Here is an 18,633-nt window from a genome sequence, read left to right as displayed (position 1 = left end):
GATGTTCCTACATAACTAAGTCTTCTCAGAGCATCGTGTGTATGTCATGAGTCTTCCTGGAATTCACCCCATTTGACAAAAGCTGTCCCTACGCTAGCGATCGGCCCTTCCCCACTGGGTGCCCGTGCTGAGCGGACTGAGACCGGGGCACATTTGGGCCCTGGAAGGCTTGCTGCTCAGTGGGCTGACGTGCGAGGTTCACCTCTATCTCCGTGGGGCTTCACATGGGACTGAACGGGGCTCTCAGGCTCCCGCAGTGTCACAGTCGTGCCCCTGCCCTGGCTGTTTCTTTGCACTGTGCCGTTTCCTAATGTGGCACTATTTGCTGTCTGGAGAAGGGGAGCATTTCCAAAGCGGGCACGTCCTGGAGGACGGCACTTCCCTCTGCGTCTCTCTCTTCCCACCCTGACTGTGCAGCAAGAAGACCCCGGCAGCACCTGCAGACGCCTCGGAGGCCTCCTGGTTCACATGGCTCGCCTTCGTCTCTCCACATAACCGCGGGCGACCGTGTGGCCGAACTTCCTGGCAGTGCACAGCAGGGCTCCCTGTAGTTTCTTGCCAATGTCCTCGCTGTCCCCCAGACACCTATGTGAAGCGTTCACACTCCCTCGCTGTCCAGGACCCGTGGGTAGTGTGTTGAGGGCGCTGTGGGCTCTCGCTGACGTGCTGCTCAGGGCCCATTCTCTGGCTCCAAAACCCCGCCCACATCGTAGGGCTTATTGTAGAGTGTGCTCCGCTTCTGTCTCCAAAACGCGTATTGGTTTTTCTCGGTGTGTAACAAGTCGCCCCAAAGCTTAGTGGCTTAAAACAACAAACACTTGTTATCTCTCATCTTGGTGGGTCGGGAGTCACCGACTCCCGGTGGGTCGGGAGTCAGGTGCCACTTGACTGGGGCCCCCCAGCTGTCACTCTGCCACGAGGCTGCAGTCACCACAGGCTCTTTGGAGGCTGGGAGCTCATGCCTAAGCTCTCGCTCATGGCCGCCAGGCCTCAGTTCCTGGTCACGGGGGCCTCTCCTCATGTCCCACAACACGGCAGCTGGCTGCCCGCAGCAGAGCTGAGAGCATGGAGAAGGAAGCCAGTCTTTGGAACCGAATCTCAGAGGTGACAGCCCGTCACTTCTGTCACATTCTCTTTGCTCAAAGTGCGTCACTAGGTCCAACCCACCCTCGAGGGGACAAGGATATTCAAGGTTGGGGGGGACACCAAGTAGTGGGGAATCACTGTGGGCCATCTCAGGGGCCACCTGCATCAAGAACGAATGGGAACAAATTCTGAGGGTTAAGGGAAGACAGAAGTGCTGGAAGACTGGCAATAAGAATGTAGCTTTGGAAACGGTGCTCACCAGCCCCAGACAAACATCTGGAGGCTGCGTGTGTGCTGTGAAAAATTGGTAGAGGTGCTCAGGGTCGCCAGGGACAGGTGGTGGCAAGCTGGTCCCACTGTAGTGCTGCCAGCGCCACAGCAGGCCTGTAGGCGTCGGGCTCCCTGGATGTTCTCTGACCCATGTGTTTGTGTTCGACGTGAGAGAGATGCAGAGGACGGCTGTGCGTTTGGGATGGCCCACGGCTTGTGCACCTGCCAGCACAGACGTACGGGTTAGTGGACCGCGTTAAACTGTTCAGGAGTCTCCAGTCATGCCTCAGGGCCCTGGTCCTGGCACAGTCACCAGGCTCTCGGTGCCTGGGAGAACGTGGATGTCAGGCTGATCTGATGCGGAGTTGGTCAGGAAACCAGTCGGCCTGCCCTCCCTCTACACCCTGTGTCCCCCTGGTATGCACGGGGTGGGCACGTTGGGGCGCAGGTGAGCACCAGGACTGGTGGGCGCAGGAAGGAGCTCAGTGTGAGGCGTGTACCTTGTGCTGCGGATGCTGGGAGTGATCCCGCTGCACACACGCGGAGACGCTTGCCCGCACAGGCCCATGCGTGACACTCGCGTGCGTGTGCCTGAGGCCGACCCCGTCTGCACCACAGGTCATTGTGGGGAGCATCTTTGAAGTGGTCTGGGCCGCCATCAAGCCGGGAACCTCCTTCGGGATCAGCGTGCTGCGGGCACTCCGGTTGCTGCGGATCTTCAAAGTCACAAAGTATGTCACCTGTGTGCTCCTGGGTGGAGGTGGGGACGGGGAATGCAGGTCACGTGTGAGACTGGTCGACACAGCATGCTTGTTCCTAGGAATTCATGGTGCTGGCTTTGAACTCAGCCGTCTGGAACCTCTTTTTGTGCTTATAATGATGGTTTAAATACAAAAGATGGGTATAAAACACCTGCCCAGCGTGGCTGTGTCTTGGCCCTGGGGGCCTGTCTGTCCTCAGGGTTGTTCCTGACTTGCCGGCAGGATTCCTAGTTAGCCTGCTCCTCACAGTTTCATACCGTCCCCTCTTTTGAAACCAGAGTCCCATCTTTCAACCTTCAAAGTTTACTTTGCTTCCTAGTTAAAGAGGAAATAGAACCCATCAGATGGAAGTTTTTTTTTTATCATCCTGGCCCCAAATCTGCCCACCTTCCCTGCAGCCCCCAGAGAGGGAGGGAGGCCTCAGCTGACTTTGACCTTGCGACTTGAACCCCTGGTTCCCACACGGCTCCCGTTCCCAGGCCTGCTTTCTCCACCGTGTGCCTGACTTTGCCCTGTTTAGGCTGTGGCAAGAGGACAGTGACAGGCCTGTGTGTTCAGTTCTATTCCACTTGGTTCTTTATGTAACCCTGGACGCGACTTGCTGCATTTTGTCTCTGAGGGGGTGGGGCCCATGCGGAGGTGTGATATAGTTATTGAGTGCTGGGCCTCTGTGCCAGGGTTCTAGTGGTGGGAAGACGGGGAACACCTCACCCACAGCTGGCTTTCCAACAGCAAAGGCTGCCGTGCCCTCAGCTGGTCTTAACTGTGGCCACACAGCACAGCAGGGACCTCATCTACCCAGAGTTTCTGGACTCCTGTGCCATCAGTATGTAGCCCACACATGCTCCAGCATGGATTTCCATGCAGTGTCCCCCGCAGCCTGGGCTCTAGGTCACCCCTCCAGTGGCCTCTCAGGACCCCACTGATCTCCTCCAGGGTAGATGGGAGTTCTTTTGGTCTTTTCCAGTCTGTTTCAAATCCAAACCTAAGACCATTTGAGGACACGATGGTGTCACTGCAGGAGAGTTTTGGGCAAGAGCTTGGCCTAGCTGGGTCCACAAATGCCACTGGATGCCTCGTGCGGTCTGGTGTCAGTCCTCTGTTGCTTCCATGTGCATCGCTCTGGGAGGTGACCACGAGGTCTGCCTTCATCTTGGCTGAGGGGCCTGGTGTCTTAGGGGCTCCACTTCCTTCTGGAAACCAGATGGCCCCTGTCCTGAGGTGGGCCGGCTTTTCCAGAGTCTTCCAGCCCATCTTCTGTGAACCCTTGAGTGCCCTAAAAGAGAATTCATGAAAGACAGGTGAGCCTCTGTGACATTGGCACCATTGAGGGCCCAGGGACGCCCAGGGGCAGGGTGCGCACAGGTGACTGATGTCTGTCCTGCCATCCCCACCTTTCCAGGGTGGTGGAACGGCATGTGCAGAGGCACAGAGGCATGTGGCATGTCTCCAGGGGCTGGAGGCCATGTGTCCTGGCCTCTCCTGGGGAGGAGCTCTCCAGATGCTGGCGTGGGGTTGGACTCCCAGTCACTCAGTGAGTGAGCTGTCAACAGCCAGGCCACCAGCAGACTTCACTGGGGCCTGTGTGCTTGGGTCCAGTTGAGTGAGAGGGACATGGTCTCTGACCTCCAGGAGCATATGAAGAGTGCGACGGAGGGGTGGGCATTGTGGGATGCCAGGAAATGGTCTCGCAGTGCTGCCCCCCTACCGCATGCTGTGTCCCAGACCCTTGGTGAGAGGGCATTGAGAGGGGCATTGGCACCGGGCTTACACCACCCATCACAGTGCTGAGGACCTGCTCGGTGCAGGCCAGGGGGCTGATTATGTTCTGGTGTGGCTCATTCTTGACTTGTGGTCTGAGCCCCCGCTCAGACACCCGGAGGCTGCCTGGGTGTTGAGGGGTGGAGAGAGGTCAGACACCGTTCTGCTGGGCAAAGTGACAAGGGCAGGTTTGAGAGATGAGAGTGAGTCCAGCACTGGACACGGGCTCTTCACCTTCCCCCTGGAGCCCCTGGTGGAGGAATCTGGAACTCTAGAGAAGAGCTCTCGCTGCCCATCCAGGTGTGGGGCCCTTGGGGTTTAGAAGGTCTTGGAAGCCACAGGTGTGACAGTGAGAGTCCAGAGCGTGGCATCAGCATGAGGGTCGGGCCTCGGCGGACATGGCCAGGTGCAGACAGACCCCATGTTCCCCGACAGGTACTGGAGCTCCCTGCGGAACCTGGTGGTGTCTCTGCTCAACTCCATGAAGTCTATCATCAGCCTCCTTTTCCTGCTGTTCCTGTTCATCGTGGTCTTTGCCCTGCTGGGCATGCAGCTGTTCGGGGGACAGTAAGTGGGTCCTAGGGGGCGTATGAGGCTGGGGGCCCCCGCTGGGGAGGCAGAGCTGAGCGCTGACGTGTTGCCCAGGCCCCTCCACCTGTCTTCCACCTGGAGGTCCCCCAGGAAGACAGTGGCTTTGAGCACACGGCCCATTCACAGCCTGGGACAGCATGGCATGCCAGAGTGCCCCTGGATCCTGATGAGGCTGCCTCCTCCCAAGACTTCTTATTTTCCTCAGGTTCAACTTTCAAGATGAGACCCCGACAACCAACTTTGACACCTTCCCCGCGGCCATCCTTACCGTCTTCCAGGTAAGGCTTCTGGTTCCCTCAGCTCTCCAGGTGCTGGGAAGGCAGCCTTCCCTGTCAGCCCCTTGCTGGTGCCTCAGCACAAGCTGAACAGCCAACATTTCAGATAGAACTTTCCAGAAAATAGAAGAGAACAAGCAGGAGATGAGCACAGGGAGGTCTCCAGCGTGTAGGCCTCCAGTCCCTGGGTCCCTGCCACCAGATCTAGGAACTAGTTCTGGAGGGAAGCTGGGTGCTGTGATGCTGTCCCAACAAGCATGTGTAGGTCCCTGGGGGACCCAACTGTCTAGTGGCCATTGGACTTCAAGCCACCGACTTATGTCTCAGCACCAGGACCTGGAGTCAAGGCTGTCTTTGACCCTTTGAGAATAAAACAGCCAAGCACTACCTAAGCTTCTCCCTCCTGTATGTCAGGTCCGGTGACCCTTCAGTTCTCTTTTGTGTCTGGACAACTTGGTCACCGTGACTCCTTGAGAAGCTCAGGCTCTTGGGCCATGTCCTCTGTGATGCAAACCTTGCATCAACTCAGGTGATCTCTGCCCTCTCAGAGGGTTCCCTTTTGAAGCGTTTAGCACTTTGTCCCCTTGCAGGGCTTTGGCAGCCCTGATGCCCCTGTGGCTGTCCTCACCTGTAGGAGGATGCCAAATGTCTCTGTCATATGAACCTCCTTGGACACCATGCCTGTGATTGAGCAGGGTGGGATGGGTTATTGTTTTGCCCATGATGACTCTTAGGGAAGCCCAAAAGGCCATGTGTGCTCAGGCCAGGGGCTCAGCTTGGACCCTTGGTCTCTGGGGCTACCCTTGGTCTCCAGATTATGGCCTCTAGCAGCGGGTGGTCATGACCTTTCCTGCACAGTGTGATCTGCTCAGTTTATAGGAAGGAGTGCCTTCCTCCTGTGCGTCACTAGGGCTGCCCAGTGGGATCTTGAAAGGCAGGCAAGGCGAATTGGCAGGAGTGTGTTCCAGACACAGTAGCAGGAAGTGGAGGCTGGGGGCAGCAAAGGCACAAGGTTTGTGGCAGAAGGACTGGGGCTGGCAGAGGCCAGGTTGGGTGGGCCTTCCTTGCCAGGCCCAGAGGCTTTGGCTAGCAGGAGGTGGCACAGGGGCTCCCAAAGCAGGGAGGTGATGTGATTGACAGGGCTCTGCTTTGTTCAGTTTATTGCAACAGAACAGAAAGGTGCCGAATGAGGCTCATGGTGCTGGTGTGGGATAGGGGGAAGAGGAGGTCAAAGCTAGGGGAAAAGATGGCTCTGGTTTAGACCTTAGACCCCCTCTCGTCTGAACACAGCAATAAGCTAATAGATACATCTAGAAATTAAAAGGACCCAGCCACGCAGAAAACAAACTGTGGGCTGGAAGTGGAACAGTGATGAGAGATGAAGAGACCCGGGCGCCCGGAATGTGGTCTGTGCGAGGCAGGCGGGCTCGGTGTCAGAAGCATCCATGTGGCACTTGGTGTGTGGCCCTTTGAGGGGCAGAGGACCAGAGCTGAGAGAGAGCAAATATGGCCAGAGGAGGCTGAGAAGATCTCAAGGGCAGACAACGGGCCAAGCCAGGCCTGTGTCTTCCATGGATGGTGCTGGACGGGGGCCTGAGACCCTAAGATGGGAGCTCCTGCTTCTGAATGGGGCTGGAGGGCAGAGGGAGAGCACATGGCCTCGTGGTGAACCTGTAGGCTGAACCCTGGTGAAGCTGACCCTACAGAAGAGGGCTGACAACATCTGTAGCCGGAAGGTGAGCTCACTGCTAACAGGACAGGAATAGCAAAAGAAATGCAGGCGACTTTGTGCCCAATGTGCTTGAGCGCTATAGAGTGTTAGAGGAAGAGCTCGTAACACATAACACAAAATTAAAACAAAAAGTACCTAAGAACCAAGAACAGGTTAATACAAAAAAGAACTAAGCTGAAATCCTAGGAATGCAACAGATAGCTATTTAAAAAAAAAAAAAAAAAAAACCCCAGAGGTAAACTATACACTGGATATGACCCAAGAAAGGACAGGTGAGCCGGAAGATGTGGAGGAACTGAGCCAGCTGCACCATGTCGGGTGAGAGAGCCGACAGCAGTGTGGTTCCAGCCGAGTCCTAGAGCGTGTGTGTTCAGAGAGCTGAGCAGGGTGAGCGGAAGTCATGGCAAGCTTAGACATGTTGTGTTAAAGAGGAAATCTTAAAAACAACTCTAGAAAGGGATTCGCTACAGAAGAAGGGCAGCCTGATGGCAGAAGGTTGGGGGAGTAACTTTGAAATACTGAGGAACAGCACCTGTCAGCCTGGAATGCCAACCCAGAGAGCCGAGGTTCAAGTGTGAGCTAGCACTGGAACGTTCAGATGCTAATACGGAGAGTCACTAACCCCCCGATTGCCGAAAGCACTGCAGACATGTATATATTTAGTAAAGCCAGTGACTTGGAAGAAAAAAAGAACATTATACTCACCAAGAAGAATTTAAAAATCTGAACTGTTTCAGAAGTTGAATAATTAAAAGCCTTCCCCCCAAGCCACCATGTTCTAATTTTGTGAGTGAATTCTACTAAATATTTAAGGAAGACATTATTCCAGTTTTATACACATGACTCCAGAGAAGATAAAAAGGAAGGCACCGAGCTCATCTTATGAGACTAGAATAACCTTGATATAAAAAACCATGACCGAATTAATGTGAATTTGCTTTATGATGAGTTACAGGCAGAGACTACAGGCAGGGGGAGTTGTCACACAAAGGAAACTTTTATTTGCGGTAAGTAAGGAGATCATGGGGAATAACTTCCAAAGCCATGACCCCCCATGTGGGGTGAGTGTGCTCCTTTGATATGAATATTCAGGAAGGGGAGCTTTTGTCAACATATATAGAGGTGGGTATATGGCCACTCATGCACGCTCAGGAAACATGCCTGTACACGCATCATCTGCCATGCTAGTGAGAGTTGTGCTCCACCTCGGAAGGAGATTTTCACATTAGAAAGAGGTAAAGGGATAAAGGCAACCGCCTGCCGAGGTGGGAGTTCGTGACTGAGCTCAAGCTGGTCCAGGCTGACTGAGCTCTTCCCGTTATTTGCCTCTGGAAAGTTAAGGCTAACGTTCATGTGAAGAAGAAGGGCGGCCAGTGGGGGTCTTGCTGGTGGCACAACTAGATAAGGATAATACTAAAATAAAGATATAGGTTGTGATCACAAACCCAGAGAGAGAAGGGAAACAATGACTAATCAAATCTAGATTTGCTTGCAAATTATCATTATGATCAACTTGAGTTAATCCAGAAATACAAGATGACTCAACATTAGGAAGTCTGTTAATGGAATTCATCATCTTCGCCGATTAAAGGAGTAAAAAACCCTGTGTGATCAGAAAAACACCTGAACCCAACAAGAGCATGGCACAGAGTGAGAGAACAGAGAAGCAAGATTGGGAGATTGGTTCACTGTTGAGACTGTGTGGATTCATCATACTCTACGCGTGTCTGAAATACACTTTTTCTAAAAAAATGGAATCACATGATAAAACCCAACATTCCTTTCAAGTAAAAACTCTTAGCAGATTATGCTGGTACCAGTGGTCGTAGTGCAGTAGAACAAGAAAGTGTGAAACAATTTCTCTGGATTGGCAAGGAAGAAAGAATGTTCACAGCTGGAATATTTATATACACAGAAATCTTGAGTGTTGTAATTGCTGACAGTATGGGACAATTTGGTTATCCATAGAGCAAAACACACAATTGGATTCCTACTTTGCACGAGATTTGAAATCAGTTTGCATAGATTAAGACCTAAATGTGAAAAGCAAATTTGAAACTTTAGCAGTACATAGAGGAGTGTAATGGTACTAAACTCAAGGCAGGGGAAATCCTTCCTAAAATTGAAGAAGCACAGATCATAAAGGAAGAGTTTGACAAATTTGACTATTAAAATAGAAATTTCTGTGCATCAAAAGATACTGTACAAATGTTTTTTAAAAGTCATAAACTTGGGGCATCTGTGTGGCTCAGTTAGTTAAGCATCCACCTTTGGCTCGGGTCATGATCTCGCAGTTCGTAGGTTCGAGTCCTGCATTGGGCTCTGTGCTGACAGCTCAGACCCTGGAGCCTGCTTCTGATTCTGTGTCTCCCTGTCTCTCTCTCTGCCCCTCCCCTGCTCTCTCTCTCTCTCTCTCTCTCTCTCTCTCACACACACACACACACATACTCTCTCTCTCTCTCTCTCTGTCTTTCAAAAATAAATAAACATTGAAAAAAATGTTCTTAATGTCATAAACTTGGAGAAGACATTTTCACAGTATTAGCAAATAGCCATCGAAGGGTTAGTGTCCAGAATATATCAAGAACTTCCACAAATCAAAAAGAAAAGACAAATAATGTAGTGGGAAGAGCAGAGTGTAACCAAGCATCTCACAGGAGAGGATGTTGGGCTGATGAATGAGCCTGTAAGGACTATTACCAGCATTCCTAGTAGTCAGGGAGATGCAAATTCAACCCATCTTGAGATAGCCTGCCTGTCAGTTTAGCAGAAATTAAACCCAATAATACCAGGTTTAGAGAAGATGTGGAGACATGCGGGTGACTTTATGCTGTTGCTGGGCTGATGGAACCACTTTGGAAAGTGATTTCATAAAATCTAATAACTAGAACTTACATATGAGTAGTTCCTGTTGTGGGTCTGTGCTCTGGAAAGTCTCCCACCCAATTGCACAAGGAGACACTTGTGAGACATTGTAGCAACATTATTTATAATAGCAAACAACTGGGAGTCGCCACAAAGTTCATCAACAGGAGAATCGATGAGAAAAGTGTGTTGTGTTATCTGTACAGCAGGAAAATGAATGACCTAGAATTAAATGTATTAACATGGATGAATCTCGCAAGTATAATATTAAGCAAAAAAGAATAAGATTCAGAATAATACACAACATATGATACTATTTAAATAAGGATGAAAACATGCAAAACAATATTGCTTATGGCATATATGCACGAAAGTATAAAAGCTTGTGTGGGAATGATAAATACCAGATTCAGGGTGTGCCGTGTCGCTGGGGGCTGGGCTGGGGGAATGGGAGGGGGGAGGGGGTTCCACTCAAGGAGTGCCACCTCCCTTTGAATGCTTCAGTTCTCAAGCCGGGGAGTGGGTACACGGAGGGTTGTTAAAATTTATTCATCATACCTTTCTGAACGTTTGAAATAGTACATAAATAAAAAATAAAAGGACACAAAAAGATGAACTAAGTAGACATTAACCAAAAGAAAGCTGGTGTAATATTAACATCAGCCAGAATAGAAGTTAAGGGAAAAAAAGCCTTAGTAAAAATAAAGAAGTATATTACATAACGACGAAAAGAAGACAGCAATCCTGAATCTGCATGACCTACCAACACGGCCTAAAAATACACTGAGCAGAAACTGACAGAAGTACGTGGAAGTCCACATCTTATAAGAGGTTTATAATACATTTCTTTCAAACCATAGGATGAGGCTGACAGAAGATTAGAAACGATGCAGAAGAGCTCGTGAAAAACACGTCGGTTGACGTCTGTAGAACCCTGCACCCAGCTGCTAGATAACAAACCAAACAGTCATTATAGAGCATTTACAGAAATTGACCACGTGTTAGGTCACCCAGGAAATTCCTACAGATATTGAAGAATTGTTATCCGACGGGGCACATTCTAGATATAATTTAAATAAATAGAAATCATTAGTAGAAAGTTATTTGACATCTTCCCCACATTTGAAAGCTGACGGACCAAGTTAAAGAAAACATCAACAATGGGTGTTATGAGATACTTAGATGAACAATAATATCTAAGCTTACGGGATGAAGCTGAAGCAATACTTAGAGGAAAATGTATAATGTGAAATGCAATTATCGAAATAAAAGAGGGGCACCTGGGTGGCTCAGTTGGTTAAGCATCTGACTTCGGCTCAGGCCATGATCTCACGGTTTGTGGGTTCGAGCCCTGCATCCAGCTCTGTGCTGACAGGTCGGAGCCTGGACCCTGCTTCGGAATCTGTGCCTCCCCCTTTGTCTGTTCCTCCCCTGCTCACACTCTATCGCTCTGTCTCTCTCTCTCAAAAACAAGCATTAAAAAAACCTTTTTTATAACAAATAAAAGAAAGAATGAAAATAAACTAAATACTCATCTTAAAAACCCAGAAAAGAGTCTCCAGTGATGGAGTCTAGAGGAGATGCACAGAAATGGCACCTTACAAGGGGAAAGAAAAGAAGGAAGATCAGGTCATCAGCCTTGGACCTCAGGTAGCTGAAGGAGAAAATGTGTGTGGTGTGTGCCACATCTTTGCTTCCTTCGATGACACTTTTGTCCCCATCACCGGTCTTTCTGGCAAGGAAGCCATCTGCCGCGTGACTGGCGGGATGAGGGTGAAGGCAGACCAAGATGAGTCCTCTCCCTCCGCTGCCGTGTTGGCTGCCCAGGATGTAGCCCAGAGGTGTAAGGAGCTGGGCGTCACTGCTGTCCACATCAAACTCTGCAGGAGGAAATCCTCCTCTGCAGGAGGAAGTCAAACCAAGACCCTTGGACATGGGGCCCAGTCAGCCCTCAGAGCCTTTGCCCCTCAGGAATGAAGATTGGGCGGATTGAGGATGTCACCCCCATCCCCTCCTATAGCAGGTCACTGTGATTGCCGTTTGTGAACAGGATTCCTCAAATTATTGTTTTCTGTTAATAAATTGTCTTTATGCAAGCTAAAAAAAAAAACCCTAGAAAAGAGAACAGAGTAAAACCAAAAAAAGATTGAAAGCAGGAAAAAATGGTTAATAAGCAGACGTTAGTGACACAAAACTAAAACATCGAGAAAACAAAATCATAAAAAGCTTGTTCTCAAGAAGACTAATAAAGTAGACGGCACTGTAGCAAGACTGATCAAGGAAAAAAAACACAAATAGAAAGTATAGCCCATAAAGGAGGTGTAACTACAGGAAAGGGAGACATTTTTTTTAAATTCGAAAGAATATTAGGCAAGACATTTGAAGACTAAGATGAAACATGCAGTTTTATAGGAAAATATCAAAGATTTAAATTGGCTTAAGAAGAACTGAAAAACCTGGATAATTTTATAACCATTAAAGAAAAGGGGTCTGTAGAGCTCTTTTCCTGCCCTGAGCCTGGCAGGTTATAAGGTGAGTCCTGCCAAGTGCATAAAATTCATTTGTGTTGCTTAGCACAAGACCAATATACAAAAATAGAGCTTTCCTATATGATCTGATCATTCAACTAGAAAATTTAATCAAAATGAAAGATTTCATTCACAGAGGCAACAAAAGCTGTAAGGCACCCAGAAATCTGCAAACAGAATGCAAGACTTTTATGGGTGAAATTATAACTTGTTATTAAAGGACCTACAGATCTGGTATTCAGGAAGTATATTTATAATGAGGAGGCCTTAACATGGCAAAGGTACTGTTCTCCTAGTTCAAGCTATGAATTCAATGTAGTCCTGATGCAAATTCCAACAGGACTGTTTTTGGAATTCAGCATATTGATAATGTGGAAGAGTTGATGTCCAAGAATGGCCAAGACAATTCAGGAAGGAGGGATTTGCCTCACCACATGTCAAGAGTTTTTACGAAGCGACAGTGGGGAGCATCATGAGGTACATAGGCAAAATACCAGAAGACCAGACCAGAGAACCTGGAAACATGCCCAGGTAGGAAGCCGGTCTTAGGAGGAGGACGGCGTTATACCTCAAAGGACACAGGATATTTTAAAAAGTGGGTCTGTGAAAAGTGGCTTTCCACTGGGGAAAAATGTAGATCTTCATCCCCATGCATCCACAGAGCAGTTACCACAAACTCCAGTTGGATTAGAACCCTAACTGAAAAATCAAACTTTAAAATGACTTGAAGAAAATGTAGGAGACTCTCTTTATGGCCTTCGGATGGAGAGGAATTTCTTAAATGAGGTTCAGAAAGCAGAAAGCACAAAGCACGAAGGAAACGGTGACACATTTGGCTGCATTGCCCTCTGTCATAAGACAGAAAGGAACTGAGAACATTTCCAGTAGCTCCCGCAGACAGAGGGCTAGTTATGTGCAAGGACACGCACGCAAGTGTCACAGTCCGTGTGGGGAAGACGGGGTGTCCGAAACCTGAGACCGCGGAGGAGGCCCCAGAAGATGACGCCTGATCAGCTCTCCCTCTCACCCCTCAGATGGGAACTGTGTCCACTACAGATGTAATTTAGAGTAAGCGATCCGGAAACCTCGTAAAGTCAGAGGCTGGCATGACCGGCTGCCTGGTGGTCCTAGTTTGCAGCGTTTACAGTGAAACTCTGTAGCAAAACACTGGAAACAGCTAAGGTGTGGTCAGGAGGCATGTGGGTGGATGCCTGAAGGGTCACAGTAGGGGACATGAATAAGTGGACATGTGTGTATCACATGGATAAACCTCAAAGATATATTGGATGGGGACAGCAAGTTGAAGAATGATGTGTGTAGTATGATACCTTCCTGTGTGTGTTTAAAACACACGTGGCACATTTTACTTATAGATACATGCATGTCACGTGGGTAGAACTCTATTGACACGGTTCCTCACCAGTTTGTGAGTGGGCTCGTCTGTCAGGAGTGATTGTGGGCAGCGATGCCAGTGGGACAGATTGAGCAGTGTCTATTTTTTTTTTTTTAAATTAATGTTTATTTTTGACAGAGAGAGGGACAGAGTATGAGCAGGGGAGGGGCAGAGAGAGGGGGAGACACAGAATCCAAAGCAGGCTCCAGGCTCTGAGCTGTCAGCACAGAACCCGACACGGGGCTCCAACTCACAACCTGTGAGATCATGACCTGAGCTGGAGTCAGACACTCAACCGACTGAGACCCCCAGGTCCCCCCAGCAGTGTCCATTTTTATTGGTGGACACGTGAATGTCTGTTACTTGATGCTTTTGTACTTTTCCAAAAATATAGTAGCTGAGAGACACATATTTCTTGATGGGGCAACATTGCATTTAGCTACCCTCACCGCTGGACGCACTGTCACATCATCTATAAAATCATGGCCTCCGTGGCTCTGGGAGTGGGGAGTTCTGCCTCTTCGGCCCTGCCTCAGTTCCCCAGCTTATGCTATTGTTCTCTTCCTTGCCTTCGCTCGCCTTTTCCTTCTGCTTGCCACCCCCTTTCTGTTTTTGGAAATGCTAGAGCATATTCATCTTTTGAGGCCTGACCTAGCTCAGCAGCCATGTCTTTCTGGAAGTTTTTCTGGAGGACCGTGGGCTACCTTGACCTACAGAAACCCCATCATCCAGAAACCTGTGCGTGTGCGTGTGTACACAGCCATGTCTTGACTCTGAGTGTGCGCACAGACGTGCGGCCGTGTAGGCATGCCTCGTGGTACTATCCCTCCACAGATCCTAACAGGAGAGGACTGGAATGCAGTGATGTATCATGGGATCGAATCGCAAGGTGGAGTCAGCAAAGGCATGTTCTCCTCTTTTTATTTCATTGTCCTGACGCTGTTTGGAAATTGTATCCTTCTTGCAGTGCATTAGGGCTTGGTCTGGGCCCAGGAAACCTGGGGGGGTGCGGGGTGTGTTGGCCATGAAAAGGAGAGGCGCCTTCTCGTTGAGTGTGAATGATGGAGCTTCTCCTTCTGGGGAGCTGGCTTAAGTCTAGACAGTGAATACTCTCGAGGCAGTCTGAGCTTGGGGGATCTGGAGGCTGTGGGCCAAGGTTGATGGAAGCATGAACTGTGTGTATGGTGTCCAGAGGGCGTTGGTATGGTCAGTGGTAGGCTCGGGAGGGTTGCCGTGGGAAGACGTGGGCTTTGAACACAGGGCAGTAGTTTTTTTTTTCCCCCGCTTTAATTCTGTAATTAAGTTTTGGTACTGGGCTTTTAAAAAACTTTCCCCTGCTGAAAATCTAGTACCTGCAGAGAAGTGTAAGGCAAGTGTTCCTGTAGCGGGTGCCAGTCAAGCATGTGTTTTAGGACCTCGTGTGTGTGTGGGGGGGGGAGTGGGTCTGTGGGGTCAAGGAGAGCCCAGCGCAGGTGACAGCTCTGCCTCAGGCAGGTCACCTGGGAGAAGGAGGCTGCTGGGCTCATGATGCAGGCAGGGGGCAGGGCCAGGAGAGGCGAGGTGCGAATGTGGCCCCACTGCTGGGGCAATAAATTCAGGCTGAGCAGGGGCACTCAGGTTCTCCAAGTCTTCTGTGTATCAGAAACCCCAAGGACAGTTGAAGCTCAGGTTCCAGACCACAGATGTGCATTTTAACACACTCCCCTGGGGTGCTGGTGTTGGTACTGCGGCCTGGGGACCCCACTTGGAGATCTGCTGTATTAAATATCCTGCAGAGCCTGGAAAAAGATCTGAGCTGGCGACAAACACCTGTGTGTTGTCTCCTCCCAGACTGACCTGCTGGCTCTGCCTTGTCTCCTCACCCGCACACCTGGGCACTTGACCCCGTTTGTCTCTCCTTGCCCCTGGCGTGCTGGCCGTCATGCCAGCCTGTGACCTATGACATTCCAGACCTTATTTCTCTCTGCCTCCATCGGACTGTCTCTCCCGCTGCACACCCAGCAGGATTGTACCACCTGTCAGCCCTGTGTCGTTCACGGCTCGGGTCCTGGACCCCAGGGTGGGGAGCCCCGCCCCGCCCCGCCCCCACGGGAGCCTGAGCACAAGGCCTGGGAAGGAGGATCCAGGGTGCTCAGGAGGGCCCGTGCTTGTTTCGGTGTTTAGCAGACAGGGGGGGCCTGGGGGCTGGCTGAGAGGAGAGCTGTAAATGGCAGCCATGGTTATCAGAGAGGGAAGGAGCCTGAAGTGTTGGCTTCAAATGGTGGGGGGTGAGGGTGGGGGTGGGGAATAACTTCTGTCCAGAAAGAGGTGCCCACAGCCCCCAAGACTGAGCAGCGGCCTGAAGCCCTTCACGGCTAATTCTGACCCTGTGCGGTCAGGCCTCGTGCTAGCCACTGGGAATCTTTCCTGCTGCCTCTGTGTGCCCCTCTTGCTGGGCCTCAGGTGCCAGGGCATGACCTTAGTCCCGTTCTTCAGGTGTGGGAAGTCCTCTGAGAGTGTCCATGGCTGTGGTTAGTGTGGGGAAGCGGCCCCTGGCCTCGGTGTCCTGTCCTCTGGTCTCTGCTGGAGCCCTGAGCAGCCTTACCAACGAGGCAGTGCCCTGGCACATGGGGGGCCTCCCTGCCAGACTGGGGCCTGACCAGCATCAGTCGTCGCTGTCGGCCTCATACAAAGCCGGCTGCTCCTCAGGCCTCGCACTGGCGGGAATAGCCGCAGCCTGGGCCGAGGGGTGAATCCCCAGGCCTGTGGTGAAAGAGCTCAGGTGTAGGGGACACAGGGCTCTGGCTGGGGTGACTTCGCCCCCAGAGGACACTGGCAGTGTCTGAGATGGTTTGGTTGTCATGACTGGGCTGAGGGGCTGCTGCATCTGGTGCACACAGGCCAGGGATGCTGTTCAACATCCCACCGCAAAGGGTTGCCTGGCTCCAAACGTCAGCAGTGCCGAGGAATGAAATTAACTGGGGACGGCAGCGGGGGAAGGCCCAGGGAGGGCCTGAGGCACAGCACAGAGTGCAGGCAGGGGATGGTTCTGGGGCGGCACTGCTCTGAGGTGCACAGGGAGGAGCTTGTGGGAAGAGGCAGCTCCAGCCCCAGGAAAATTGAAGTGACTCACGTTAGTGGCCTGATCTGGACAGACTGGAGGAGGGCGGTGCAGAGAGGTAGCTGCCGACCACAGGCCCCCGTCTGGGCCTTTTGGACCCCTCCTGACTGTGGGATCCTGGGTGGGGTACTTACCCTCTGTGGCCTTTGCTTGCTCGTTTCTAAAAGGGGATTGTAGTAGTGCCTTGTCATGGTGCTCCTGGAAGGGCTCAGTGAGGTGAGGGGCGGGGGGTGCTAGCGTTGTCTGCCATCAGCATGACTTGGGTGTTGTTTTTGCCACTCTAGCAGGAGGGCACCTTGAAACAGAGGGCCCCGGGACCTCACTTTGAAAAAGGAAGGGAGAAAACAACACTGAGCAGGTGTCCTAAGCCTAGCCTAGGAACTGAAAGCACTGGTCACGGCCGGATATGCATGTTTATGGTCTGTCTTAGGTGGTCTCTGCTCACAGGACCCAAAGGTGATGGGGCCCATGTGAAAGCAGGAGGTGTTGGTTGGGGAGGCCTCTCACATTGGCCAGACATTTGGGGGAGGTGGGGATAGAGGTAGGCAGTCCAAATTAATCCAACACAGCCTCTGAGCTTTGGGGCTGGAGAGTCAGGCCTGAAGAATGGGGTTGGGGAAGGAGTTTGTGTGGCCATTATGGGGAGTTGATACGAGACTGAGGGAAAGAAGGATGGGCAGACCAGGCGGCGTGGCTAGTCTGTGTCTGAGGGCAACAGGGGACAGAGGAACAAGGGGACTTGAGAGGTATGTAGTCACAGAGGATCTGGGGAGATGAGGAACCCTGTTCTCCATGGGGCAAGCTGCAGCATGACTGTGGGAGACTTGGGTGGGTGGGTGGGGGGGCAGAAGGGTTCCTTTCCTTAGCTGGAGCCAACCAGACACTCTGCTGAATGTCTTCCTGGCCATCGCCGTGGACAACCTCGCCAACGCTCAGGAGCTGACCAAGGTGCGTGGGTAGGGGCACCACCTGCAGCCCAGGACGGGCAGGGAGGGGCAGGCGGGGCAGTGTGTGTGACTCTGGATGAGTCCAGAGAGCCACGACAAGGGCCAGTCCAGGGTTAAGGACCCATGTAACCACCCTCCACGGGCATCTCCTCAAGGTCCTAGACGGGCAGAAGTTAGGCTGCCACTCAGATGTGTGTGTGTGGGGGGGGGGTGGGGGGTGGGGGTTGGTGCTGAGGAAGCGTGAGAGATGATGTGCCAGGAAGGCAGATGAGCACAAGGGCAGCTTCTGGAGAATCCGAGACCTGGAAAAAATGGCCAGAAAGGCAGGGGGAGTTATGAAGAATGGAAGATGCAGCCCAGAGAGTTCTAAGAAGTGAGGGGCAGGCTGCACCAGGCCCCCACGCTCGTCCCTGGGAGGCGAGGGGCCCCTGTGGCCAGTCTGGAGTGTGCATGGTTGAGCTCAGGCAGTTACCGGGCAGCTCTGTCCTCAGATGCCAGGCCTGGCTGGAGCCTGGAGGAGCAGCTGCTGCCCCCTTGTCAGCTTGTTTGTGCCGCAGCGGGACAGCCTCTTCTCCTGGCTGTGCCTAGCGGGTGGCATCTAATACTCTCCTCTTGTCCCTGAGCCTGGTGGGGGGTGTGATTATACATGGCTTCCCCTGTGGTTGCCTTCCCAACGACACAGCCCCCTGCCTGGTCACCTTCACCCTCACAGCCGTGGACAGTGCAGCCCTGGCTCCCAGGAGGAGGGTCCTGCTGCCTCGCTGGGCCACCTGAGGGGAGTGCTCCCCTGCTGCAGAAACCCCACGTGCTTGCCATCTTGGCTGAGCAGGTGGCCTGCTTGTGCACCTGTCCATGTACACGTGTGTGTGCTGGAGCTCACACCTGTGCACATTCCTCTGTGTGTCTGACACAGTCCTGCCCTCACCATCTGGCACGTCCCGACTGTCAACATCACCTCTGTTCTGGGGTGAGCTTGACTTGGGCTTTCCCTGAGGAGGGCAAGTTCAGGACGTTTCTGCGGTCAGTATGGGTGTGTGCAAATATGCCACAGTGCTTCCGACAGGTGTCAAGTGCCCTGCTACCCTCCTCTGTTCTCTGGGAGGAGTGCTCCAGGGGGAGGCAGGCCTATTCAGTGTGTCTGCCTTAGCTTCTGCTCAGACTCCCTCTTCTCCGGGCCCAGGCCTGGGCCGTGGTGGTGCCTGGGGGTATAGACGCCTACCCTGCTCTGGCTGCTGCCTCCTGAGGGCCTGGAAGTCCCACTGGCCTGCTCATCCCTGTTGTCCGCCAGGGCCAACACTGGGCTTTGCCATCTAGGAGGGGCCGG

General features: G+C 51.8%; 1 protein-coding gene and 1 pseudogene across 9 annotated transcripts in view; both read left to right on the top strand.

Annotated features, from left to right (window-relative positions):
• The window catches only part of CACNA1B (calcium voltage-gated channel subunit alpha1 B), a 189,793-nt gene that overhangs the window by 71,009 nt on the left and 100,151 nt on the right, over positions 1-18,633 (top strand). For all 9 annotated transcript variants that reach the window (XM_053204274.1, XM_027051022.2, XM_053204275.1 and 6 more), the window contains 5 exons: positions 1,975-2,087; positions 4,314-4,445; positions 4,675-4,747; positions 14,097-14,214; positions 17,243-17,310. In XM_053204274.1, the coding sequence (XP_053060249.1) occupies positions 1,975-2,087; positions 4,314-4,445; positions 4,675-4,747; positions 14,097-14,214; positions 17,243-17,310 (504 nt within the window). The remainder of the gene's footprint in view (positions 1-1,974; positions 2,088-4,313; positions 4,446-4,674; positions 4,748-14,096; positions 14,215-17,242; positions 17,311-18,633) is intronic.
• Positions 10,243-13,219, top strand: LOC128312024 (40S ribosomal protein S14-like; annotated as a pseudogene).

The sequence above is a fragment of the Acinonyx jubatus genome, chromosome D4, assembly GCF_027475565.1.
Source record: "Acinonyx jubatus isolate Ajub_Pintada_27869175 chromosome D4, VMU_Ajub_asm_v1.0, whole genome shotgun sequence".
NCBI lineage: Eukaryota > Metazoa > Chordata > Mammalia > Carnivora > Felidae > Acinonyx > Acinonyx jubatus.
The sequence above is the reverse complement of the archived record's forward strand: the minus strand, read 5'-3'. Positions and strand labels throughout refer to the sequence as shown.